Source organism: Phyllobates terribilis, unplaced genomic scaffold (assembly GCF_046119375.1).
Source record: "Phyllobates terribilis strain yellow unplaced genomic scaffold, ASM4611937v1 Scaffold_7__3_contigs__length_470593459, whole genome shotgun sequence".
Lineage (NCBI taxonomy): Eukaryota > Metazoa > Chordata > Amphibia > Anura > Dendrobatidae > Phyllobates > Phyllobates terribilis.
In genome coordinates this window covers 78,326,557-78,354,228 of record NW_027362767.1, presented here as the reverse complement: position 1 = coordinate 78,354,228, position 27,672 = coordinate 78,326,557, and the positions used below count along the sequence as shown (strand labels likewise).

The window sequence follows — 27,672 nt, the reverse complement described above, 5'->3', positions numbered from 1 at the left end:
GGTCATCAATATCAAATCAGTGGGAGTTCAACACCCGGAACCCCGGAACAGCTGTTCTCAATACCACGGGTGATCAGATGAGCTAGTACAGCTCCGTCAACTGCATAGTGGCCGCGGACAGGTATTGCACATCCACCCCAATTCAGATCAATATGGGTGGATATGCAGCACTCCGCTGTGGTTGACTGAGCTGTACTAAGCTCATCGGATCACCCTCACCATTGGGAACGGCTTATCGGCGGTGCTGGGTGTCGCTTCGCCACCTATCATAAGGGTAGATCATTAATATTAAAGTACAAGATAACCCCTTTAAATACTTTTTATTTTAGAGTGATGCAAACATAATTACTCATTCTATCCCCAGGCACAATACTGGATCAATGAGCGCATGCAGATGCTGGATGATGACACTCAGCAGGGTTCCACCGATATACAAAGCAAACTGAAACTTTTACAGAAACATCAAGTGTTTGAGGCTGAGATACTTGCGCATGAGAAGACAATCCAAGATGTTACAGAGGTAAATGAAACACTTCAACACTGGGTATAGTAATGCCATCTTATGACTGTAGTAAAGACATACTATTATTTTTCATGGACAGATGGGGATGTCTCTGGTATCTCAGCAACATCCCAAATCTGCCGACATACATCAAAAAAATCGGACACTGCTTGAAGAGTGGGAGAAACTGAAGAAAGCTGTAGCCGCACGGGGCAAAATGCTGGAGGATAAGCGAGACTTGCTAGAATTTTTGCAGAAGGTCGATCAAGTGGAGGCTTGGATCAGAGATAAGGTAAGTAACTGATCACTGGCGATTGATGATTGATCATTTCTAGCTTTACATTTTTCTTACGAATATGTGTAAATTCCAGGAAGTGATGATTAATGTTGGAGATCTAGGAAAAGATTATGAACACTGTCTGCAGCTTACAAAGAAGTTGAATGAGTTCCGTGGAGCAGGATCTGGGGTAAGTTCTCCATGTTGAAGCTTTTTTATATCATGACCAACTTGTTCGTATTGTCATCACTGAATCTCCTATGGGATTTCATTCACCAATCACCAGTGGTGTAATTTCAGTCCAAAGGGCCCTAGTGCAAAATTTGGACCTGGGCCCCCAACTGCATGTTGGTCCCTTGTAGCGTTCTAGAACCTTTAAAAACATGTGTATTCGCCCCCTCATGTAATAATGTCCCCCGTCTTGTCTCCTTCCTGTAATGATGAATCTCATCTTGGTCCCTACCAGTAATAATGTCCCACTCTTGGCCCCTTCTTGGTATAATGTCCTCCATCCTGGGTCCCTTCCTGGTATAATGTCCTTCATCCTGGGCCCCTTCCTGGTATAATGTCCTCCATTCTGGGTCCCTTCGTGGTATAATGTCCTCCATTCTGGGTCCCTTCCTGGTATGTCTTCCATCCTGGGTCCCTTCCAGGTGAAATAGGTGCTGGAGTTGGCTGGCCCACCTCCCGTACAGGTCCGATCGTGGTCGCACCCTCTGCCTTGTTGTTTTAAAATGAAAAGACCATGTTGCACACATGTTCCTTTGCAATAATTAGCATTGTTACTGGGAATGTTGCAGGAAGTAACCGTGGATGATGCCCATATAAAAGCTATCAATGCACTTGCTTCCAAGTTGGAGAGACAGAACCTGGAAGAGATAAAGACCGTTCATCAGCGGAAGAAGCAACTGAATGACAAGTAAGTTCCATTGCACAAATGTATATTTTAGCTTTGCCACACATTGTAGTTACCCATACACAAACCCTACAATGTACAAGTATTGAGTGCCATGACAAGACCAGGCAAATCAGATAAGATAGAGAGCAGTCATGTATGAACTTACAGTCTAAAAGCAATATTAGGGTCAATAAACAAAAAAAAAGGTACATGAATAAGCAGCTGCAATTTGTAAAGCGGATGCTGTGTTGGGACAGTCTTTGCAGAGACCTAAGCCTAAATTTGCAGGAAGGAGGAGCAAAGGCCATCCGAAGGCTGGGTTCACACGTATTTCATGGTCTGTATATGGACTCAGGTGGACATATCATTAGGCTACTTGTGCAGAGGGGCCGAGAGATAAGGGGACCAATTTCCACCTCCAAAGCAGGTGGAATTTTGAATTATGATGAGGGATTGGGCTGCAATGGGCCCATATACAGTTCTTGCACAGGGGCCCTCTCCTGTCTCTGTCCACCAGTGCATGGACTGCAATGCTCGGACTGACCAAAGTCTCCCGACCCAAACTTATAGCCTCATAGACAAATATGAGACTGTAAGTTAAGGTTGGAAGACCAGTGGTCAATCCAGGCATTGTGGTCCATATATAGACTGTGAAATACCCTCGTGTGAATCCGACCTTAGAGTATTTTCACATTACAGAAAGTGAAATATCACTAAAATGCACCATTACTTCTTTATTAGTGGTCTGACTGCTGGAACAGTGAGGCTTGAAAGTTTGTTACCCCTTCACAATTTTCCATATTTTTGCCTAAATTTGACCTAAAACTACATCAGCTTTTCACACAAGTCCTAAAAGTAGATAAACGGAATAAAATTAAACAAATGAGTAAAAATAAATAAATTAAACTTTGTCATGTGATATTGGATAGTTATCCTCATTTAAAAATGATAAAGTCTAATATTTTTGACTCATTTGGTTGATTTGTATTCTCTTTATCTACTTTTAGGACTAGAGTGAAAATTTGATGTCGTTTTAGGTCAAATTTATACAGAAATATAAAAAAATTCGGAAGAGTTCACAAACTTTCAAACACCACTGTACTTCCAATGATGGCCAGAATAAAGTAGTTAGAGCACACATTGAGCTTTGTGGCTCCTTACCACGTTTTCCGTGGGAAGCAACACTCCTGGCCATCCATTACATTACAGTTGTGTTCACTTATAAGGAGCAGTTCCCTGCACAGCTGGGGTCCAGAAGCACTGCTGTATACTTGGTCCCCTTAATTTTTGGGGGTCTGCAGCAGTCCACAAGGTTGAATTGCCACCACTCAGACTGATATGATATATCCTACCTATATTTCATACTCTAAGATGTGGAAACCCATTAAGTCAATGTTCAACTTTGCAAGGACTAAAGTTTCTTTCAAACACATATATGATACATTAACTTGGTTACTGTGATTTTTTTTTTCTTCCCCCATAGGTGGAATAGCTTCCATGGTGATCTGAAGAAATATCGTATGGCTTTGGAGGGAGCCCTGGAGATTCATGCCTTCATCCGTGAAATTGACAACATCAATGAGAGGATGAGTGAAAAGGTAGCGGAAAAGCAGAAGAGTGAGGCTAAGGGCTTATGTAGATGACAGTATTTTCCATCCAAGTGCTATCCGACATAACATCGTATCGCACTTGGAGCAATGTTATTCTGTAGGGCCGTGCCCATGTCCAATTCTTTCCTCGAACTAAGTCTGTCCAAGGAATAAATTTCAGCATGCCTATGACATTCAAGTGGGGTCCGATTTTCACAGACTGGAATGGAGAAGATGGAGACATTTTTTTTCCATTTTCTCCACATCTGTGAAAATCAGACCACACTCTGATAACACTTTGTGGTCAGGGTGTGGTCAGAGTGTGGTCATGGTGCAGGGTGTGGTCAGGGTGTGGTCAGAGTGTGGTCATGGTGCAGGGTGTGGTCAGGGTGTGGTCAGAGTGTGGTCATGGTGCAGGGTGTGGTCAGAGTGTGGTCAGGGTGAGGTCAGGGTGTGGTCCCTACAGAAAATGTATTCCAAACAAGGCAATATAATATGATAACTTTATTAATGAAAAATTAATAACATGATAATAAAAAACATATGTTGCACAACAGAGAAATTAAAAATATATATACAAACATAAAACACTAGATGGAGGCCCAATGCTGTCACATCGGGAGGGCGGTAATGTCACGATGGGGGCAGGCTTTGCAACATTGAGAATCTCTCCCCCCCATGTTCTCACCCACCTATCCACTCTCTCTCTCCCCCATGTGCTGTCTTCTCCTCTCATGTGATCTCTTCTTTGACCTGTCTACCCCATGTGCTCTCCCCCTTGTCTGCTGTCTCTCTCCTTCCTGTGCTGTGCTCTCCCCTCATGTGCTGTCCCGTTTGAGCTGTCTCCCCCTGTGCTCTGTCTCTCTCCCCCTGTGCGCTTTCTCTCTCCCCCATCTGCTGTCTTCTTCTCTCATGTGCTCTCTTCTTTGACCTGTGTACCCCATGTGCTCTCCCCCTTGTCTGCTCTCTCTCTCCACCCCTATGCTGTCTTCTTCCCTCATGTGTTCTCTCATTTGAGCTGTCTCCCCCCTGTGTGTCCTCTCTTTCCTATGTGCACTCACCCCAGGCCACCGCCATCTTTGTACAGGCAGATAGCAGCGGTCACATTAAAACTGTTCATGCGCTCCTCCTGTACAAAGATGGCGGCGGTCAGTGAATCATTCGGCTGATCGCAGCGGCGTGTACAGCGTGATCGCAGCGGTGTTCCGCTGGTGGTACCGCGCAAGAGGCTGGTACCACCAGCGGTTTCCATATTGAGACACCCATCACTTGGATGTCCCAATATGGCGGTCGACAAACTTCCGCCGCTTGAAATTCTGGGATCCGGATACATGTGGACGGAAATGGATGTGAAGACATTACAAGCTAAGTATATACAGTGGTGGCCAAAAGTATTGGCACCCCTGCAATTCTGTCAGATAATACTCAGTTTCTTCCTGAAAATGATTGCAGTCACAAATTTTTTGGTATTATTATCTTCATTTAATTTGTCTTCAATGAAAAAAGACAAAAAGAATTGTCCTAAAGTCAAATTGGATACAATTCCACACCAAACCTAAAAAAGGGGGTGGACAAAAGTATTGGCACTGGAGTTTGCCAAAACTTACCTGAGAAAGCCTAAAACGTTTTGGAAGAATGTTCTCTGGTCAGATGAGACAAAAGTAGAGCTTTTGGGGAAAAAGCATCAACATAGAGTGTACAGGAAAAAAAAAAGAGGCATTCAAAGAAAAGAACACGGTCCCTACAGTCAAACATGGCGGAGGTTCCCTGATGTTTTGGGGTTGCTTTGCTGCCTCTGGCACTGGACTGCTTAACCGTGTGCATGGCATTATGAAGTCTGAAGACTACCAACAAATTTTGCAGCATAATGTAGGGCCCAGTGTGAGAAAGCTGGGTCTCCCTCAGAGGTCATGGGTCTTCCAGCAGGACAATGACCCAAAACACACTTCCAAAAGCACTATAAAATGGTTTGAGAGAAAGCACTGGAGACTTCTAAGGTGGCCAGCAATGAGTCCAGACCTGAATCCCATAGAACACCTGTGGAGAGATCTCAAAATGGCAGTTTGGAGAAGGCACCCTTCAAATATCAGGGACTGGAGCAGTTTGCCAAAGAAGAATGGTCTACAATTCCAGCAGAGCATTGTAAGAAACTCATTGATGGTTACCGGAAGCGGTTGTTCGCAGTTATTTTGGCTAAAGGTTGTGCAACCAAGTATTAGGCTGAGGGTGCCAATACTTTTGTCTGGTCCTTTTTTGGAGTTTTGTGTGAAATGATCAATGATTTGATTTTTGCTTCATTCTCTTTTGTGTTTTTTCCTTGCAAGCAAATTAAATGAAGATAATAATACCAAAGAATTTGTGATTGCAATCATTTTCAGGAAGAAACTGAGTATTATCTCACAGAATTGCAGGGGTGCCAATACTTTTGGCCACCACTGTATTAGATAAGGGGGAGGATGTGCCAAAAAAGATGAGTGTATTAATCCATAATATGTAAACCCATGCAATTTGTTTTTTTAGGTATACCTCATCAGTGCAATATGTATATATAATAATAACAAATTGCACTGTGCATGAAGTATACATAGCTTATCCAAAAGGTAGGTAAATATATAATGACAAAATAGTTGCTACTAATCATAAAACCATATACCGAACATAAGGTGCACTGTGCAAGAAATTATATACATACTCCCTGACAAAGCGACAGCGAAACATGCGTTGGAGTGATGTGAGGGGGATGGTGTGCCATTCTGGTCCTTATACATATTTTTCAATCTATTATGCACTAATGGAGTGTTCCTTTATACCCATGGATATCTGATTTTGGTCATATTATTCTTATTACATTATATCCTTAAATGAAATTTGGTCACTTGACATTTTATTGAATATATTGTTTATTTTTTTGCACAGTGCACTTTATATACACGATGTATTGATATAGTATTTATATTGTTATTATATATTTATTTATACCCATTGGATCATTCGTGTATATTCTGTGCACAGTGTATTTTATATCATTGGCCATTCTATATATAATTTCTTGCACAGTGCACCTTATATTCGGTATTTTATGATTAGTAGCAACTATTTTGTCATTATATATTAACCTACCTTTTGGATAGGCTGTGTATAATTCATGCACAGTGCAATTTTTTATTTTATATATATATATATATATCTTACTGATGAGGTATAATACCTAAAAAACTCATTTCTTGCATAGGTTTACATATTATGGATGAATACACTCTTTTTTTTTGGCACATCCTTCCCCCTCATTTTCTTTGTTTGTATATATATTTTTAATCAGTCTGTTGTACAATATATGTTTTTTTATTATCATGTTATTGATTTTTCATTCATAAAGTTATCATATTATATTGCCTTGTTTGGAATACATTTCCTGTAGGATTTATGTTTATTATGGGATTCATAGGCTGTTATATAATTTACAATTGTTAGTATTTCTTTTGTGCGCGATCAGAGTGTGATCCGGATAATCGGACCAGTTTTCACGGATGATCGTATCCTAATAGCGAGCAGAAAAAAAATGACATCATCTAATAAATGGATGTGTGAACTCCCAGAGCAGTTGTATGAGGATACTACATAACATAATTTGTGTTTTCTCCCTACTTTTCGGATAATTGGCATAATGATGACATTTCACCTCCGGAAACATTTAGTGCTTCAGCAGTTGTAGTGGAAAAATATTCTGTAATGAATTACATTTTTTTATTAGTCTTATAGTTGTGTATTATGGTGTCTGAACACAGCTAATCCGGTGAATAAGCTGCTATCCAGCTACACAGGGAATTTAGTAAGCAGTGGTGAAGCTCAGTTTACATTTTATACGTTTTATGTTCATGTAATGCTAATCACGCAGAACAAGGTTTTCTGCTCCAAAAAAGCCATCTGCTCCAGAACTCAATAGCTCCTGTCTCACCCTGGAGATGTGGTGGTCTCCCCTTTACCTGTTAGGATCAGCGTAAGTTCTAGGACCCTTGAGCAGAACCTTCATAATATGGCCCCAAATCTTCTGCTTAAATGGTTATAACTCTGTGCCCAGGATAATGAACACCAGACATTTACGGTGTCTCTGAAAGCAGATAATTTGCAGGCAGCCGTTGGTGTCTTTAGTACCTGCAGTCTGGCTTTTGTGAACATACCATCAACTAGATGTGTCATGATTTATACTGCACGATTGACGTGAAAGAGTGTTCCTAGGAACTCCTGCTTCCTGATAATTGGCTAACAGGCTGCCAATCACCCAAAGAACGAACAAAACACTATTTTGTCAGGTGAAATAATTTTTTAGCAGGCCTAAAACAAATCATTGTTCTCGGCAGCACATCATCTTGTGTAAACAAGATATGTGCCGCCTAGAGAAATGGCGGCCTGGATGCACTGAACAATCTATTACTGATAGGATAGGAAATGTGGTCTGTCTGTCTAAACAGGTTAATAAACAATCACCAATCGGCAAACAAGTAACTGATCAGCGGTCGTTTATCACTGCACGTCGAGTAGTGTGAACCCACAATAAAGGCTCATTCACATTTCACTTTTTGGGTACGAGTGCTGTTTGTGTTTTTCATGGATATCACTCTTACCTATGACAGTCTAAGGGGCTGTTCACATGTCTGATTTTTCGTGGCCTGAGTGGTATGTGCAAAATCGCAGAGACATGTCCGATATTAAGTGTGAGTTCAAACTCTGCAGTGTAAGTCAAGTCTATGGGTCCGTGAAAAAATTGGACGGTGCTCAGATGCCATCCTTGTGCTGTTTGTTTGACAAGGAATGATATGTATAGGAATAGATGAAAATTAATGAAAGCTACCGGCTATTGCATCAATTATTCTTGTCTGTAAAACTGACAAGAGTAGTGAATAGTGTGATTTCTTTATAGTGTGATTTCTTTTGTTGATAGTGTGATTTCCTTCGTTGATAGTGTGACTTCTTTATAGTGTGATTTCTTTATAGTGTGATTTTCTCATTTATAGTGTGATTTCTTTTATTTATAGTGTGATTTCTTTATAGTGTGATTTCTTTTGTTGATAGTGTGATTTATTTCATTGATAGTGTGATTTCTTTTGTTGATAGTGTAATTTCTTTATAGTGTGATTTCTTTTGTTGATAGTGTGATTTCCTTCGTTGATAGTGTGACTTCTTTATAGTGTGATTTCTTTATAGTGTGATTTTCTCATTTATAGTGTGATTTCTTTTATTGATAGTGTGATTTCTTTATAGTGTGATTTCTTTTGTTGATAGTGTGATTTATTTCATTGATAGTGTGATTTCTTTTGTTGATAGTGTAATTTCTTTATAGTGTGATTTCTTTCATTGATAGTGTGATTTCTTTATAGTGTGATTTCTTTTCTTGATAGCATGATTTATAATGTGATTTCTTTATACTATGATTTTTTTAGTGTGATTTCTTTTGTCAATAGTGTGATTACTTTTGTTGATAGTGTGATTTTTTTCATTGATAGTGTGATTTCTTTATAGTGTGATTTCTTTTGCTGATAGTGTGATTTCTTTATAGTGTAATTTTAGTGTGATTTCTTTTGTCAATAGTGTGATTTCTTTCATTGATAGTGTGATTTCTTTCGTTGATAGTGTAATTTATTTATAGTGTGATTTCTTTAATTGATAGTGTGATTTCTTTATTTTGTGATTTCTTTCATCCATTGTGTGATTTATTTATAGTGTGATTTCATTTATTGATAGCGTGATTTCTTTTGTTGGTAGTGTGATTTTTTTTGTTGATAGTGTAATTTCATAATAGTGTGATTTCTTTAGTGTGATTTCTTTTGTTGATAGTGTGATTTCTTTTATTGATAGTGTGATTTCCTTTGTTGATAGTGTGATTTGTTTGGTTGCTAGTGTGATTTCTTTATAGTGTGATTTATTTTGTTCATAGTGTGATTTCTTTATAGTGTGATTTCTTTAATTGATAGTGTGATTTCTTTATTTTGTGATTTCTTTCATCCATTGTGTGATTTATTTATAGTGTGATTTCATTTATTGATAGCGTGATTTCTTTTGTTGGTAGTGTGATTTTTTTTTGTTGATAGTGTGATTTCTTTAGTGTGATTTCTTTTGTCAATAGTGTGATTTATTTTGTTGATAGTGTGATTTTTTTTATTGATAGTGTGATTTCTTTATAGTGTGATTTCTTTAGTGTGATTTCTTTTGTCAATAGTGTGATTTTTTTTGTTGGTAGTGTGATTTCTTTATAGTGTGATTTCTTTTGTTGATAGTGTGATTTCTTTATAGTGTGATTTCTTTTGTTGATAGTGTGATTTATTTCATTTATAGTGTGATTTCTTTTGTTGATAGTGTAATTTCTTTATAGTGTGATTTCTTTCATTGATAGTGTGATTTCTTTATAGTGTGATTTCTTTTGTTGATAGCGTGATTTCTTTATAGTGTGATTTCTTTATAGTGTGATTTATTTATACTGTGATTTTTTTGTGTGATTTCTTTTGTCAATAGTGTGATTACTTTTGTTGATAGTGTGATTTTTTCGTTGATAGTGTGATTTCTTTATAGTGTAATTTTAGTGTGATTTCTTTTGTCAATAGTGTGATTTCTTTCATTGATAGTGAAATTTCTTTCGTTGATAGTGTGATTTATTTTGTTGATAGTGTGATATCTTTATAGTGTGATTTCTTTTCCTGATAGTGTGATTTCTTTATAGTGTAATTTTAGTGTGATTTCTTTTGTCTATAGTGTGATTTCTTTCATTGATAGTGTGATTTCTTTCATTGATAGTGTGATTTATTTTGTTGATAGTGTGATTTCTTTGTAGTGTGACTTCTTTTGTTCATAGTGTGATTTATTTATAGTGTGATTAGTGTCGCACATTTATAGTGTGATATAGTGAGAAGTCACTTTGTAGTGTGACTTCTTTTGTTGATAGTGTGATTTTTCTTTTGTTGATAGTGTGATTTATTTATAGTATGATTTCTTTAATTGATAGTGTGATTTCTTTATTTTGTGATCTCTTTCATCCATTGTGTGATTTATTTATAGTGTGATTTCTTTAGTGTGATTTATTTTGTTGATAGTGTGATTTCCTTTGTTGATAGTGTGATTTCTTAATTAATTGTGTGATTTCCTTTGTTGATAGAGTGATTTGTTTGGTTGCTAGTGTGATTTCTTTATTGTGTGATGTATTTTGTTCATAGTGTGATTTCTTGATAGTGTGATTTCTTTAATTGATAGTGTGATTTCTTTATTTTGTTATTTCTTTCATCCATTGTGTGATTTATTTATAGTGTGATTTCATTTATTGATAGCATGATTTCTTTTGTTGGTAGTGTGATTTTTTTGTTGATAGTGTGATTTCTTTAGTGTGATTTCTTTTGTCAATAGTGTGATTTCTTTTGTTGATAGTGTGATGTATTTTATTGATAGTGTGATTTCTTTTGTTGATAGTGTAATTTCTTTATAGTGTGATTTCTTTCATTGATAGTATGATTTCTTTATAGTGTGATTTCTTTTGTTGATAGCGTGATTTCTTTATAGTGTGATTTCTTTATACTGTGATTTTTTAGTGTGATTTCTTTTGTCAATAGTGTGATTACTTTTTTTGATAGTGTGATTTTTTTCATTGATAGTGTGATTTCTTTATAGTGTGATTTCTTTTGCTGATAGTGTGATTTCTTTATAGTGTAATTTTAGTGCGATTTCTTTTGTCAATAGTGTGATTTTTTTCATTGATAGTGTGATTTCTTTATAGTGTGATTTCTTTGGTTGATAGTGTGATTTATTTCATTGATAGTGTGATTTCTTTTGTTGATAGTGTAATTTCTTTATAGTGTGATTTCTTTCATTGATAGTGTGATTTCTGTATAGTGTGATTTCTTTTGTTGATAGCATGATTTATACTGTGATTTCTTTATATTATGATTTTTTAGTGTGATTTCTTTTGTCAATAGTGTGATTAGTTTTGTTGATAGTGTGATTTTTTTTCGTTGATAGTGTGATTTCTTTATAGTGTGATTTCTTTTGCTGATAGTGTGATTTCTTTATAGTGTAATTTTAGTGTGATTTCTTTTGTCAATAGTGTGATTTCTTTCATTGATAGTGTGATTTATTTTGTTGATAGTGTGATTTCTTTGTAGTGTGACTTCTTTTGTTGATAGTGTGATTTTTCTTTTGTTGCTAGTTGAATTTATTTATAGCGTGATTAGTGTCGCACATTTATAGTGTGATATAGTGAGAAGTCACTTTGTAGTGTGACTTCTTTTGTTGATAGTGTGATTTTTCTTTTGTTGATAGTGTGATTTATTTATAGTATGATTTCTTTAATTGATAGTGTGATTTCTTTATTTTGTGATCTCTTTCATCCATTGTGTGATTTATTTATAGTGTGATTTCTTTAGTGTGATTTATTTTGTTGATAGTGTGATTTCCTTTGTTGATAGTGTGATTTCTTAATTAATTGTGTGATTTCCTTTGTTGATAGAGTGATTTGTTTGGTTGCTAGTGTGATTTCTTTATTGTGTGATGTATTTTGTTCATAGTGTGATTTCTTGATAGTGTGATTTCTTTAATTGATAGTGTGATTTCTTTATTTTGTTATTTCTTTCATCCATTGTGTGATTTATTTATAGTGTGATTTCATTTATTGATAGCATGATTTCTTTTGTTGGTAGTGTGATTTTTTTGTTGATAGTGTGATTTCTTTAGTGTGATTTCTTTTGTCAATAGTGTGATTTCTTTTGTTGATAGTGTGATGTATTTTATTGATAGTGTGATTTCTTTTGTTGATAGTGTAATTTCTTTATAGTGTGATTTCTTTCATTGATAGTATGATTTCTTTATAGTGTGATTTCTTTTGTTGATAGCGTGATTTCTTTATAGTGTGATTTCTTTATACTGTGATTTTTTAGTGTGATTTCTTTTGTCAATAGTGTGATTACTTTTTTTGATAGTGTGATTTTTTTCATTGATAGTGTGATTTCTTTATAGTGTGATTTCTTTTGCTGATAGTGTGATTTCTTTATAGTGTAATTTTAGTGCGATTTCTTTTGTCAATAGTGTGATTTTTTTCATTGATAGTGTGATTTCTTTATAGTGTGATTTCTTTGGTTGATAGTGTGATTTATTTCATTGATAGTGTGATTTCTTTTGTTGATAGTGTAATTTCTTTATAGTGTGATTTCTTTCATTGATAGTGTGATTTCTGTATAGTGTGATTTCTTTTGTTGATAGCATGATTTATACTGTGATTTCTTTATATTATGATTTTTTAGTGTGATTTCTTTTGTCAATAGTGTGATTAGTTTTGTTGATAGTGTGATTTTTTTTCGTTGATAGTGTGATTTCTTTATAGTGTGATTTCTTTTGCTGATAGTGTGATTTCTTTATAGTGTAATTTTAGTGTGATTTCTTTTGTCAATAGTGTGATTTCTTTCATTGATAGTGTGATTTATTTTGTTGATAGTGTGATTTCTTTGTAGTGTGACTTCTTTTGTTGATAGTGTGATTTTTCTTTTGTTGCTAGTTGAATTTATTTATAGCGTGATTAGTGTCGCACATTTATAGTGTGATATAGTGAGAAGTCACTTTGTAGTGTGACTTCTTTTGTTGATAGTGTGATTTTTCTTTTGTTGATAGTGTGATTTATTTATAGTGTGATTTCTTTAATTGATAGTGTGATTTATTTATTTTGTGATTTCTTTCATCCATTGTGTGATTTATTTATAGTGTGATTTCATTTATTGATAGCGTGATTTCTTTTGTTGGTAGTGTGATTTTTTTTGTTGATAGTGTAATTTCATAATAGTGTGATTTCTTTAGTGTGATTTATTTTGTCAATAGTGTGATTTTCTTTGTTGATAGTGTGATTTCTTTTATTGATAGTGTGATTTCCTTTGTTGATAGTGTGATTTGTTTGGTTGCTAGTGTGATTTCTTTATAGTGTGATTTATTTTGTTCATAGTGTGATTTCTTTATAGTGTGATTTCTCTAATTGATAGTGTGATTTCTTTATTTTGTGATTTCTTTCATCCATTGTGTGATTTATTTATAGTGTGATTTCATTTATTGATAGCGTGATTTCTTTTGTTGGTAGTGTGATTTTTTTTTGTTGATAGTGTGATTTCTTTAGTGTGATTTCTTTTGTCAATAGTGTGATTTATTTTGTTGATAGTGTGATTTCTTTTATTGATAGTGTGATTTCCTTCGTTGATAGTGTGATTTCTTTATAGTGTGATTTTTTTAGTGTGATTTCTTTTGTCAATAGTGTGATTTTTTTTGTTGGTAGTGTGATTTCTTTATAGTGTGATTTATTTTGTTGATAGTGTGATTTCTTTTGTTGATAGTGTGATTTATTTCATTGATAGTGTGATTTCTTTATAGTGTGATTTCTTTATAGTGTGATTTCTTTTGTTGATAGCGTGATTTCTTTAGAGTGTGATTTCTTTATACTGTGATTTTTTTAGTGTGATTTCTTTTGTCAATAGTGTGATTACTTTTGTTGATAGTGTGATTTTTTTTCGTTGATAATGTGATTTCTTTATAGTGTGATTTCTTTTCCTGATAGTGTGATTTCTTTATAGTGTAATTTTAGTGTGATTTCTTTTGTCAATAGTGTGATTTCTTTAATTGATAGTGTAATTTCTTTCATTGATAGTGTGATTTATTTTGTTGATAGTGTGATTTCTTTGTAGTGTGACTTCTTTTGTTCATAGTGTGATTTTTCTTTTGTTGCTAGTGTGATTTATTTATCGTGTGATTAGTGTCGCACATTTATAGTGTGATATAGTGAGAAGTCACTTTGTAGTGTGACTTCTTTTGTTGATAGTGTGATTTTTCTTTTGTTGATAGTGTGATTTATTTAGTGTGATTTCTTTAATTGATAGTGTGATTTCTTTATTATGTGATCTCTTTCATCCATTGTGTGATTTTTTTGTTGATAGTGTGATTTCTTTATAGTGTGATTTCTTTAGTGTGATTTATTTTGTCAATAGTGTGATTTCTTTTGTTGATAGTGTGATTTCTTTTGATAGTGTGATTTCCTTCATTGATAGTGTGATTTGCTTGGTTGATATTGTGATTTCTTTATAATGTGATTTCTTTCATTGATAGCGTGATTTTTTGGTTGCTAGTGTGATTTCTTTATAGTGTGATTTCTTTTGTTGATAGTGTGATTTCTTTATAGTGTGATTTCTTTTGTTGATAGTGTGATTTATTTCATTGATAGTGTGATTTCTTTTGTTGATAGTGTAATTTCTTTATAGTGTGATTTCTTTCATTGATAGTGTGATTTCTTTATAGTGTGATTTCTTTTGTTGATAGTGTGATTTCTTTTGTTGATAGCGTGATTTCTTTATAGTGTGATTTCTTTAATTGATAGTGTGATTTATTTATTTTGTGATTTCTTTCATCCATTGTGTGATTTATTTATAGTGTGATTTCATTTATTGATAGCGTGATTTCTTTTGTTGGTAGTGTGATTTTTTTTGTTGATAGTGTAATTTCATAATAGTGTGATTTCTTTAGTGTGATTTCTTTTGTCAATAGTTTGATTTTCTTTGTTGATAGTGTGATTTCTTTTATTGATAGTGTGATTTCCTTTGTTGATAGTGTGATTTGTTTGGTTGCTAGTGTGATTTCTTTATAGTGTGATTTATTTTGTTCATAGTGTGATTTCTTTATAGTGTGATTTCTCTAATTGATAGTGTGATTTCTTTATTTTGTGATTTCTTTCATCCATTGTGTGATTTATTTATAGTGTGATTTCATTTATTGATAGCGTGATTTCTTTTGTTGGTAGCGTGATTTCTTTTGTTGGTAGTGTGATTTTTTTTGTTGATAGTGTGATTTCTTTAGTGTGATTTCTTTTGTCAATAGTGTGATTTATTTTGTTGATAGTGTGATTTCTTTTATTGATAGTGTGATTTCCTTCGTTGATAGTGTGATTTATTTATAGTGTGATTTTTTTAGTGTGATTTCTTTTGTCAATAGTGTGATTTTTTTGGTTGGTAGTGTGATTTCTTTATAGTGTGATTTATTTTGTTGATAGTGTGATTTCTTTTGTTGATAGTGTGATTTATTTCATTGATAGTGTGATTTCTTTATAGTGTGATTTCTTTATAGTGTGATTTCTTTATAGTGTGATTTCTTTTGTTGATAGCGTGATTTCTTTAGAGTGTGATTTCTTTATACTGTGATTTTTTTAGTGTGATTTCTTTTGTCAATAGTGTGATTACTTTTGTTGATAGTGTGATTTTTTTTCGTTGATAATGTGATTTCTTTATAGTGTGATTTCTTTTCCTGATAGTGTGATTTCTTTATAGTGTAATTTTAGTGTGATTTCTTTTGTCAATAGTGTGATTTCTTTAATTGATAGTGTAATTTCTTTCATTGATAGTGTGATTTATTTTGTTGATAGTGTGATTTCTTTGTAGTGTGACTTCTTTTGTTCATAGTGTGATTTTTCTTTTGTTGCTAGTGTGATTTATTTATCGTGTGATTAGTGTCGCACATTTATAGTGTGATATAGTGAGAAGTCACTTTGTAGTGTGACTTCTTTTGTTGATAGTGTGATTTTTCTTTTGTTGATAGTGTGATTTATTTAGTGTGATTTCTTTAATTGATAGTGTGATTTCTTTATTATGTGATCTCTTTCATCCATTGTGTGATTTTTTTGTTGATAGTGTGATTTCTTTATAGTGTGATTTCTTTAGTGTGATTTATTTTGTCAATAGTGTGATTTCTTTTGTTGATAGTGTGATTTCTTTTGATAGTGTGATTTCCTTCATTGATAGTGTGATTTGCTTGGTTGATATTGTGATTTCTTTATAATGTGATTTCTTTCATTGATAGCGTGATTTTTTTGGTTGCTAGTGTGATTTCTTTATAGTGTGATTTCTTTTGTTGATAGTGTGATTTATTTCATTGATAGTGTGATTTCTTTTGTTGATAGTGTAATTTCTTTATAGTGTGATTTCTTTCATTGATAGTGTGATTTCTTTATAGTGTGATTTCTTTTGTTGATAGTGTGATTTCTTTTGTTGATAGCGTGATTTCTTTATAGTGTGATTTCTTTATAGTGTGATTTCTTTATACTGTGATTTTTTAGTGTGATTTCTTTTGTCAATAGTGTGATTACTTTTGTTGATAGTGTGATTTTTTTGTTGATATTGTGATTTCTTTATAGTGTGATTTCTTTTGCTGATTGTGTGATTTCTTTATAGTGTAATTTTAGTGTGATTTCTTTTGTCAATAGTGTGATTTTTTTCGTTGATAGTGTGATTTCTTTATAGTGTGATTTCTTTTGTTGATAGTGTGATTTCTTTATAGTGTGATTTCTTTTGTGTGATTTCTTTTGTCAATAGTGTGATTTCTTTTGTTGATAGTGTGATTTTTTTATTGATAGTGTGATTTCCTTTGTTGATAGTCTGATTTTTTTCATTGATATTGTGATTTCTTTATATTGTGATTTCTTTTGTTGATAGCGTGATTTCTTTATAGTGTGATTTCTTTATACTGTGATTTTTTTAGTGTGCTTTCTTTTGTCAATAGTGTGATTTCTTTCATTGATAGTGTGATTTATTTTGTTGCTAGTGTGATTTCTTTGTAGTGTGACTTCTTTTGTTCATAGTGTGATTTTTCTTTTGTTGCTAGTGTGATTTATTTATAGTGTGATTAGTGTCGCACATTTATAGTGTGATATAGTGAGAAGTCACTTTGTAGTGTGACTTCTTTTGTTGATAGTGTGATTTTTCTTTTGTTGATAGTGTGATTTATTTAGTGTGAGTTCTTTACTTGATAGTGTGATTTCTTTATTTTGTGATTTCTTTCATCCATTGTGTGATTTATTTATAGTGTGATTTCTTTACTGTGATTTATTTTGTTGATAGTGTGATTTCTTTTATTAATAGTGTGATTTCCTTTGTTGATAGTGTGATTTGTTTGGTTGCTAGTGTGATTTCTTTATTGTGTGATTTATTTTGTTCATAGTGTGATTTCTTTATAGTGTGATTTCTTTAATTGATAGTGTGATTTCTTTATTTTGTTATTTCTTTCATCCATTGTGTGATTTATTTATAGTGTGATTTCATTTATTGGTAGTGTGATTTTTTTGTTTATAGTGTGATTTATTTATAGTGTGATTTCTTTAGTGTGATTTCTTTTGTCAATAGTGTGATTTCTTTTGTTGATAGTGTGATTTCTTTTGATAGTGTGATTTCCTTCGTTGATAGTGTGATTTGTTTGGTTGATATTGTGATTTCTTTATAATGTGATTTCTTTCATTGATAGCGTGATTTTTTGGTTGCTAGTGTGATTTCTTTATAGTGTGATTTCTTTTGTTGATAGTGTGATTTCTTTATAGTGTGATTTCTTTTGTTGATGGTGTGATTTATTTAATTGATAGTGTGATTTCTTTTGTTGATAGTGTAATTTCTTTATAGTGTGATTTCTTTCACTGATAGTGTGATTTCTTTATAGTGTGATTTCTTTTGTTGATAGCGTGATTTCTTTATAGTGTGATTTCTTTATACTGTGATTTTTTAGTGTGATTTCTTTTGTCAATAGTGTGATTACTTTTGTTGATAGTGTGATTTTTTTCATTGATATTGTGATTTCTTTATAGTGTGATTACTTTTGCTGATAGTGTGATTTCTTTATAGTGTAATTTTAGTGTGATTTCTTTTGTCAATAGTGTGATTTTTTCGTTGATAGTGTGATTTCTTTATAGTGTGATTTCTTTATAGTGTGATTTCTTTTGTTGATAGTGTGATTTCTTTTGTCAATAGTGTGATTTCTTTTGTTGATAGTGTGATTTTTTATTGCTAGTGTGATTTCCTTTGTTGATAGTGTGATTTGTTTGGTTGATATTGTGATTTCTTTATAATGTGATTTCTTTCATTGATAGTGTGATTTTTTTTGTTGGTAGTGTGATTTCTTTATAGTGTGATTTTGTTTTGTTAGTGTGATTTCTTTATAGTGTGATTTATTTTGTTGATAGTGTGATTTATTTATTGCGTGATTTTTCTTTTGTTAGTGTGATTTCTTTATAGTGTGATTTCTTTGGTTGATAGTGTGATTTATTTCATTAATAGTGTGATTTCTTTTGTTGATAGTGTAATTTCTTTATAGTGTGATTTCATTCATTGATAGTGTGATTTCTTTATAGTGTGATTTCTTTTGTTGATAGCGTGATTTCTTTATAATGTGATTTCTTTATACTGTGATTTTTTAGTGTGATTTCTTTAGTCAATAGTGTGATTTCTTTTGTTGATAGTGTGATTTCTTTTGTTGATAGTGTAATTTATTTTGTTCATAGTGTGATTTCTTTCGTTGATAGTTTGATTTCTTTATAGTATAATTTTAGTGTGATTTCTTTGTTGATAGTGTGATATCTTTCGTTGATAGTGTGATTTATTTTGTTGATAGTGTTCTTTGTAGTGTAATTTTAGTGTGATTTCTTTCGTTGATAGTGTGATTTATTTTGTTGATAGTGTGATTTCTTTGTAATGTGACTTCTTTTGTTGATAGTGTGATTTTTCTTTTGTTGATAGTGTGATTTATTTATAGTGTGATTTCTTTAATTGATAGTGTGATTTCTTTATTTTGTGATTTCTTTCATGCATTGTGTGATTTATTTATAGTGTGATTTCATTTATTGATAGTAAAATATTTTGCATTATGCCTTGCTCAGATGAACCTATTTTCAGTCCTTGTGCAATGTATACAATTGACCGTACACTAGCCAATTTTAGCCTACATGCAAGTATGCATGAGCAATTTTCCACATGGACTGTTCTGCTCTGTTGTAAGGACCAGAATTTTACATGCAATGGCAGGCAGCTCCTGCAACCAACCGCGATGTGGACAGAAGCAAGGAGCAACATACAGATCCAGTCACATCTGCAACCTGCGGACATGATTTGTCCAATTTTTATTTTGAACTTGCCCTGTGAAATAATGCAATAAGAGGAAAACTGAGCCCGACACATTCTTAATAAAGAGTATAACCAAAAAGAGTGTGCTCTAAAAGTCAGATTGTAGTCAATAGTTACTTTTGTTCTGATGCCTTTACGTTATTAAAGAAATCTGAAATACAGGACACAGATTTGGTTGAATTCCATGCAGACTTGATGATGGGGAATAGTTAAAAGTTAGAAATAAACCTTTACAAAAAGAACTTCACGCAATGAGGGAGGATGACCACATGTATTTGTTTCCCAATGCCAGGATCCAACATTCTTGCATAATTCTTCAAATGGGACATGAGTGTGTGGTTGAGTTTCTTCATCAGCCATATATAAATACCTGTGTGAAATCTTTGATCCTAGGCCTTTGCTGGCAGAGAAAACTTTTTTTTTTCTATATTATCTATTGCAGATGTAATAATACAATAGAATAAGCATTTATGGCATGGAATATAACCTACTATTTTCTAATATGTAGCACAGATGTGGAAACATCATCCTGACATCTAGTTACAACAAAAGTAAGAGAATGGTATCTGTTCTGACTTATGTAGGTTCACATCAGGATTCTTTTTTAAACTTGGACTTCTACTACCAGAGAGGATTGATGAATTTAAAAAACTCCTCTGTTTCACAATGTTGGCAAAACTATTTTTAGGGCACTTAAATAGAGATGGAAAAAAATTTATTGTAGTTTTTATTTTTCAACAGCAAAGATTCATGTGCGGACTTAATGCAGATTTCACCCTATGCATCTGAAAGGGTTAAATCCGGGGTGAAACTTTGCAGAAAGAATAGACATGCAGCTGTTATAAAATCCACCCCACCTGTATATCTATGCGCCTATATTTGTACAATATCATCCACTTTGCTAATACCTATAATACCATGCGGTTTTTCTATTTTGGAATCTGGATAAATAGCAGTCACATTTCTGCTACAAACCTCTTAAAGGTGATGCCTGGTCACAAGATATTAATCACCTATTAATAAGATAAGTCATCAGTATCAAATCTGTGGGGGTCCGACACCTCCACCAGTCAACTGTTATTAGGTCAGCCAGAGGTTGGATGAAAAATGAGCGGAGCTGCTCTGCGCAGGTCCATTCAACGTGTAGTGACTACTACTGGTTAGAGAACGTTATTCCAGGCTGAAGCTGCTTCATATACAATGCATTTTTTGGAAGAGAAAAAAAAAATCTAAAATTCATTACTTTTAATATCACATAGAAATAGGGTGAAGGCATCATAACAATATGCATTTATTTCACATTTACAAAGAAGATTGGTTATAATACCATAGTAAGACATAGAATTCTGCCCGCCACATTGACTTCACCATCTCTATGATGGCGCTGGCCTGATCTACCGTAGCTGTCACCTACTGTTTCAGTCACAGGCACCCCGTTATCTTCTAATTACTGTGATATTGGTGTGCATGTGACTCGCCCAGGGGGATGGGGATGACTCAGTACCCGGGTCTTTGCCTGGCCTTGGGGATGTCGCGGTGGTCGGCTCCCGGGCCCGTACCCTGGGGTCACTCTTTAAAAGCATTGATAGTTGTTTATTTTATAAAAGTTCGTGACGCCACCTGTGGCTTCTGGTGAGAATCACCAGCGTTGCGCAGTCCACTGAAGCCGATGATAAGGCAGCTCGATGGTATAGCTCCCCACAGGTGGAGCTAGGCCTAAGCGCAGCGTACGGAAAGGGGAATGCAGGACAGGCGAGACCCAGCCGGGTCAGAGCAAGAACAGGGACAGACGCGATAGTCACTTCAGTACCTTTTACTGATGGAAATTCAGGCACGTCCCGGAACACTGTAGGGTGAAGGGTGCATGTCAGGATCCTCCCCAATGAGCGGGTGTAGGGCCTCCTGTTTCTTGCCTCTGCGTAGTAAGTTTCTGACCTGCCTGGAGCTAGGCCTAACTTTGTCTCTGTCCTGCTCTGGCTGACCTTGTGGTAGGGCCTTTTCTTGGAGTACACGCTCCTCAGCTTGCGGGGCCTGTGTGTCTCCCGGCTCTGTTACGTATCAGCACTTTAGCGATCCTTGGACTTGTAGTTCTCCAGGGATTCCGGTTATGCCTTACTGGGTCATAGAGATCCCGGTAAGCTTCGGACCCGGTGTCCGGTAAATTCTTCGGGGTGAGCAAGTTAACCTCCTCTGCCCCCTATGTACTAACTCTCCACTCGCCTTCGGCCTACTCGGGCCCTCACTAGGCTATAAACACTAACGGCAGCTTGCCACGCTTCACCGATCTTATGGCGCCGGCACACCTAAAGCTCACTTCTCTGAGCTACACTGTGTCTTGGTCTGGATAAGCTCCACTGCAGGATAGCAATTGCAGGAGCTGGAACAGGCTTTTGTCCTCTGAGGTAACTCTTCTCAGACTGTACTGGACTCACTGCTAAACCAGACTGAGCTAAACTCTTGACTGACTCTCGACTCCAGACTAGACTGAGCTACCTAGCTCCACCTTCCCTATTTATCTCCCTAACGGGCTCCCTCTGCTGGTCTGAGTTGGAAGGTGGAGATGTGTAAACGGTATGGGGGCCTCTTGTGGAGGAATCCATCAATGCACTCTTCCAGGATCTGTGATACCAAGCGCAGCTGGGCATCACATTCCCCCCTAGTAAAGCTCAGCACTCCCGGGCTGAAGTACATTTTATAAAACAACAATAAGAACATGAACAATGCATTAACAATCTTCCCTTTATGGGAGGCACCAAGCTTAAATGTTACATAACAGTATAACCAAATACAAAGTGTCCTCAGAATTCAAGTCTCTTGTGGTGAGTTTCACAGATAGGATGTCCATCTCACAGAGTAGAGTACTTGGTGGTTTTTGAGGGACCTGTCCCAAACCCTCAACGTAGGCCCTGGGGTGGCTGAAGGGCATGAAGATCCCGAGTTGGACCTCCAATAGAGCCACTCCCGACAGGTTTTACTTCTGAGGTTACCTAGAAGGGGCACTCCAGGGAGCGCAATTATATACAAAAGCAGTTTTTGGGCTGCACACAGTCCTCAACCACGAAGTTCTTTATGACAACAATAAAGGAATTAATAAGGTAAAGCACAAATTAATAAAGACATACATTTAAGAAAGTACACAATAATACAGTACATTTCAATTTTAATACACAATACCCCAGGGGTAACTATCTACATTTTCAGAAATTTTACTATTTACTGAGTGTACCTAACAGGGGGTTTACCTCTTGTACTACGTGTTGATCTGCGTAGTGCGGTGGTCTGTGGGGTATCAGAGTCTGCATTGCCCGTTACCCTACCAGTTCTACGTGTGACTAAGTTGTAAAACTGCCTTAACCTCTCTCTTGGACTAGCAAGCGTACCATTGGCTGGGCCCTCTGGCTCTGCTCCTACCAGGGATCCTTCGTCCGGGGATACTTCTTGAGCTGGCTCTTCTGCAGCACTTACAGGTTCAACTTGCTGTGGAGGGTTTTCTGGCTGTTCATAGAATTGGAATACTGGGATGATTATTGCTCCTCCTATTTGAGGCCAATCTGCCGGGAAATCTCCTAAGTCAGTGTGGATCACTGTTTCTTTACATTCTTCCGGGACTGTAAGAGGCACTTCTTCTTGGGGTTTCAGTAGGTCTGGACACAACTTTAGGTGGTCCCTGGACACTGTAGCAGACGTTCTTCCTCCATCTCGACTGATTAAGCATATCTTCTTATTGTCAAACCTTGACGGTAACACAGTGTAGGGTTCTTTCTCCCACTGGTCATCAAGTTTGTGGTTGCGTCATTTCCTTTTCAATACTGTTTCACCAGGTGTGAAGGGTTCTGCGAGTGCGTTTTTGTTGTATTCAGTCTCCTGCTTTTCCCTCACCCGAGTGAGACTGTCCTCGACACAGGCTTGTACTCTTCTGTACTGCTCCTGTCTGGTCGTGTCCCAGTCCTCAGTGGTCATATCAGCTTCAGGCTCAACAACACCAAGCTCCAGATCCATGGGCAGCTTTCCTGGCCTTGCCCGCATGAGATATGCCGGAGTGCAATTGGTGGAACTTACTGGTATATGATTGTACAGATCCACTAGGTCAGGTAGTAGGTCCGGCCACTGATTTCTCTCCTCAAGTGTTATGGTCTTTAGCAGGTCGATTATGATGTTGTTCATCTTTTCGCAGAGACCGTTTGTTTGTGGGTGGTACGGTGTAGTTCTTATCTTCTTACACCCGTATAGATGGCAGAACTCCTTGAACAACTCAGCCTCAAAGGCCGGGCCTTGGTCCGTCAGCACTTGCTCAGGATAACCATGGGGTCTACAGAAATACGCTTGGAACGTCTTTGCTGCCGTCTCTGCCGTCAGGTCTTTGACGGGGGCGACCACCAGGAAACGTGAGTAGTGATCCACTATGGTCAGAGCATAGGAGTACCCTGACCTGCTGGGGGACAGTTTGACATGGTCCAGGGCCACGATCTCCAGGGGTCGAGTCGTCTTAATGGGTTGCAGGGGTGCCTTCTGGCTGCTGAAGTCTTTTCTTCTTAGGCCACAGGGTCCACAGTCCCGGCACCACTTCTCAATGGAGCTGCGCATTCCCACCCAGTAGAATCGACACTTCAGCAGGGTCTCTAGCTTTTTCCAGCCAAAGTGCCCCGCCTGATCGTGGTAAGCTTCTAATACCATCTGGATGTCTGTCTTCGGGACCACTATCTGCCATACCATCTCATGGGTCTTTGGATTGACGTACCTCCGGCACAGCTTTTCACGGTAGATAAACAGCCGGCTTCTCTCGTTCCACAGCTGCTTTGCTTGCAGAGACGCTTCCTTCTCCAGGGAGGCACCTTCTTGGGTTATCAGCTCCTTGATGCGGCTGACAACCGGGTCACTGTCCTGGGTCTCTTTCCAGCTGTGGTGAGGCAGGGGGTTTAACGTCTTTCCACGCTGCCTCCTGGAGGGTCGTTGCTCGTGGATCATCCCATTCCGGTGAAAGGCAGGTAGCTCTATCTCTTCCAAGTCATCCACTTCTTCTTCTGTGTCTGACTGGTGAGGCAGCCTGGACAGGGCATCGGCGTTGGCGTTCTTGCGGCCCGCCTGGTATTTAATTGTAAATTGGTAATTTGACAGCCGAGCCATCCATCGTTGTTCAAGTGCTCCTAGCTTAGCTGTTTCAAGATGGGTCAAGGGGTTGTTATCAGTGAAGGCAATGAACTTACTGGAAGCCAGGTAGTGCTTAAGGCTTTCAATGATGGCCCAGACCAAGGCCAGGAACTCCAACTTAAGGCTGCTATAGTTCTCTGGGTTCCTCTCAGTCGGGCGGAGCTTCCTGCTTGCGTATGCGATCACTTTCTCTTGGCCATTCTGCTTCTGACTTAGGACAGCACCCAGCCCTTCATTGCTGGCATCTGTATACAGCAGGAACGGTTGGCTGTAGTCAAGGTAGGCTAGGATCTCATCACCTGTCAGGATCTCCTTCATCTCCTGAAACGACTTGGCTTGCTCCTTACCCCAGTGGAATGGGGTTTTTTTGCCTTTGGGGGACTGCCCTACCAGGAGGTCTTGCAGAGGAGCTGCTTTCTTGGTGTAATCTTTTACAAAACTCCGGTAGTATCCTACTAGTCCCAGGAACTGATGCACCTCCTTGAGGTTCTTCGGCTCCAGCCACTTCTGGATGGCTGTGACTTTCTCCGGGTCTGGTGCTACCCCTTCCAGACTGACAATGTGCCCCAGGTACTGTACCTTTCTATTGAGCAGGTGGCACTTTGAGGGCTTCAACTTCATCCCGTACCAGGACAGTGACTCAAATACCTCTGCCAGATGTTTCAAGTGGTCCTTGTACGTTCTGGAGTACACTATTACATCGTCCAGGTAAAGTAACACAGTCTCGAAGTTGTGGTGTCCCAGGCAGCACTCCATCAATCTCTGGAACGTTCCGGGGTGTAACATACCTGGCGGCGTCCTTGCATGGTGGTCCATCTCCCACTGTGCAAGAGGGCGCACTTGATCTCCTGTCCAGAATGTCTCTCTGGCTTCCCTCCATGCTGTCTGTTTGTGTCTATCTCTGCTGCTTAAGGGCGGCGCCCGATCACTTCCTGTCTTTTGTACCTGCTGTGGGTCACGCCCCTTGTGCGTCCTCAGCCTATTGCTGTCTGTCACTTGGTATATAGCTCAGCAGCTCCCTTCTTTCCCTGCCTGAGCATATGTGTTTCTTTCAGTGTGTGCTTGCACTCTGAAGGTGCCAGGTCCCGTCTTTGTTTCCCTGTCCGCCCTTCCTGGAGGCTGTATTTCCAGGCCTGTCTGAACTAAGTCCTGTATGTCTCTTGCCTTGCGGTGTCAGCTCCCGTGTCTGAACTGTGTCCTGTATGTCTCCTGCCTTGCGGTGTCAGCTCCCGTGTCTGAACTGTGTCCTGTATGTCTCCTGCTTTGCGGTGTCAGCTCCCGTGTCTGAACTGTGTCCTGTATGTCTCCTGCTTTTCGGTATTAGTTCCCGTGTCTGAACTAAGTCCTGTATTTCTCCTGCCTTGCGGTGTCAGCTCCCGTGTCTGAACTGTGTCCTGTATGTCTCCTGCTTTACGGTATTAGCTCCCGAGTCTGAACTGAGTCCTTTCTGTGTTCTCTAGTTTGCTCTGTCTGAATACGCTCCTTGCCTGTTCGTTCCGCCTCTCTGGGGGCAGTATTCCCAGACCCGCTCCTGTATCCTGCTGCAGTGTCGGTCTCCTCCGTACACTCAGTTCCAGTCTGAACTCTCTCCTATCCTTTACCTGTTTTTGCCTTTATGCCCGTTCCCTTCCTGTCTGTTCAGTGTGAACAGAGCCCTTTCCTCCCTGCTCCGTCTTCTGCACTCTAGTTGTGCTTGCCTGTACCCCTCTGCCTGTATTGTTCCTGAATCCCGGTGTGTACTGGGTCCTATCCCGCCTGTGTTCCTACTTGCTAGTGCCTCCCTGTCTGCACTCTAGCTGTGCTTACCTTTACCCCCCGGCCTGCATACCCGCCTGCCTGCATACCCGCCTGCCTGCATACCCGCCTGCCTGCATACCAGTCTGTTCCTGTATTCCCCTGTGTGGGTCAACAGCCGTGTCCGGGGTCTGTCCTGGAGTAGCACCTGGTCCCTCTGCTCGGTTCCTCCTTGGTGCACTGGCGTCGTATGCCGTCGTGCGACCCTGGTCGGATCGGGTGAATACTTAGTCACGCCCCTCCAGGCATACACTCTCCGGCACGGTCCAGTGGAATCACTACCAGTCACATGCACACGCCGCTCTAGCCCGGGCGTGTGCATAACAGCATGCTCAGGCCATGGTTCCCGTTGAGCCCCACGGCCTTCGCTCTTTGAGAAGTTTTTCCAGCGAATACATGCATTAAAATAAATAAATAATTTTTTTTTTCCCTTTAGCTGAGTTCCAGGCGAATTACGCACCCGTCCAGATGGATCTATCAGCCCTCGTTCCTGCGGATCCGCCACGTTACTATGGGGATCCAAGACAGTGTCGTGCATTTGTGGAGCAATGCATGCTACACTTTAAGGCCTACCCTCTCTATTTTCCTTCCGATTGGGCTAAAGTGGCCTTTATGATTGACTACCTAGCGGGTGATGCCTTGAAATGGGTCACCCCCCTATGGGAAGCATGGGATCCTGTCATCCTTGACCTGCAGGCCTTCCTGGTGGCCTTTCGTATGGTCTTCGAGGACCCTAACTCTGAAGCCCCTGCTGAAGCTTCACTTCCCAATATCCCGGAGCAGCCCCGTCAGGTAATGTGTGTGGGTAGCGCAATAGTTCTCCAGCCCAATGAGACTACTGCCCACCCAGAATCCTCACAGGGTGACTACGCTTTCCGGAATACTTCTTCCAACCTCAAGAGGCAGTCCAGACGTGCTAGACTTAGAGGCAAGCAGTCACGCCTGGGTCTGTCCTCCCTGAGACCTCCTGAACCCTTCGGGGTGCTACCTGGTAACGAAAGGACAGAGACTCTCCTATACTCTGTACCTGATACCTCGCTCGCTTCGTCCAGTGAGTCCAACCTAGTGTACTCCGAAGCAGAGGTTACTCCCGAGTCTCTACACCCCTCCGACCAGGCGGAGGACCTCCAGTTGTGTTCTGAACCCTTCGGGGTGCCACCTGGTGGTGAATGGACAGAGACTTTCCTATATCCTGGATCTGATACCTCACTCGCTTCGTCCAGTGAGTCCAACCTAGTGTACTCCGAAGCAGAGGTTACTCCCGAGTCTCTACACCCCTCCGACCAGGCGGAGGACCTCCAGTTGTGTTCAGAACCCTTCGGGGTGCCACCTGGTGGTGAATGGACAGAGACTTTCCTATATCCTGGACCCGATACCTCGCCTGCTTCCTCCAGTGAGTCCGACCTAGTGTTCTCCGAAGCAGAAGTTACTCCCGAGTCTCTACACCCCTCCGACCAGGCGGAGGACCTCCAGTTGTGTTCAGAACCCTTCGGGGTGCCACCTGGTGGTGAATGGACAGAGACTTTCCT

General features: G+C 38.2%; 1 protein-coding gene across 2 annotated transcripts in view; it reads left to right on the top strand.

Annotated features, from left to right (window-relative positions):
* SPTBN5 (spectrin beta, non-erythrocytic 5) overlaps positions 1 to 27,672 on the top strand; it is a 466,593-nt gene that overhangs the window by 340,757 nt on the left and 98,164 nt on the right. For both annotated transcript variants that reach the window (XM_073638836.1, XM_073638835.1), the window contains exons 37-41: positions 365 to 520; positions 603 to 794; positions 874 to 969; positions 1,580 to 1,698; positions 3,161 to 3,275. In XM_073638836.1, coding sequence (XP_073494937.1) covers positions 365 to 520; positions 603 to 794; positions 874 to 969; positions 1,580 to 1,698; positions 3,161 to 3,275 — 678 coding nt within the window. The remainder of the gene's footprint in view (positions 1 to 364; positions 521 to 602; positions 795 to 873; positions 970 to 1,579; positions 1,699 to 3,160; positions 3,276 to 27,672) is intronic.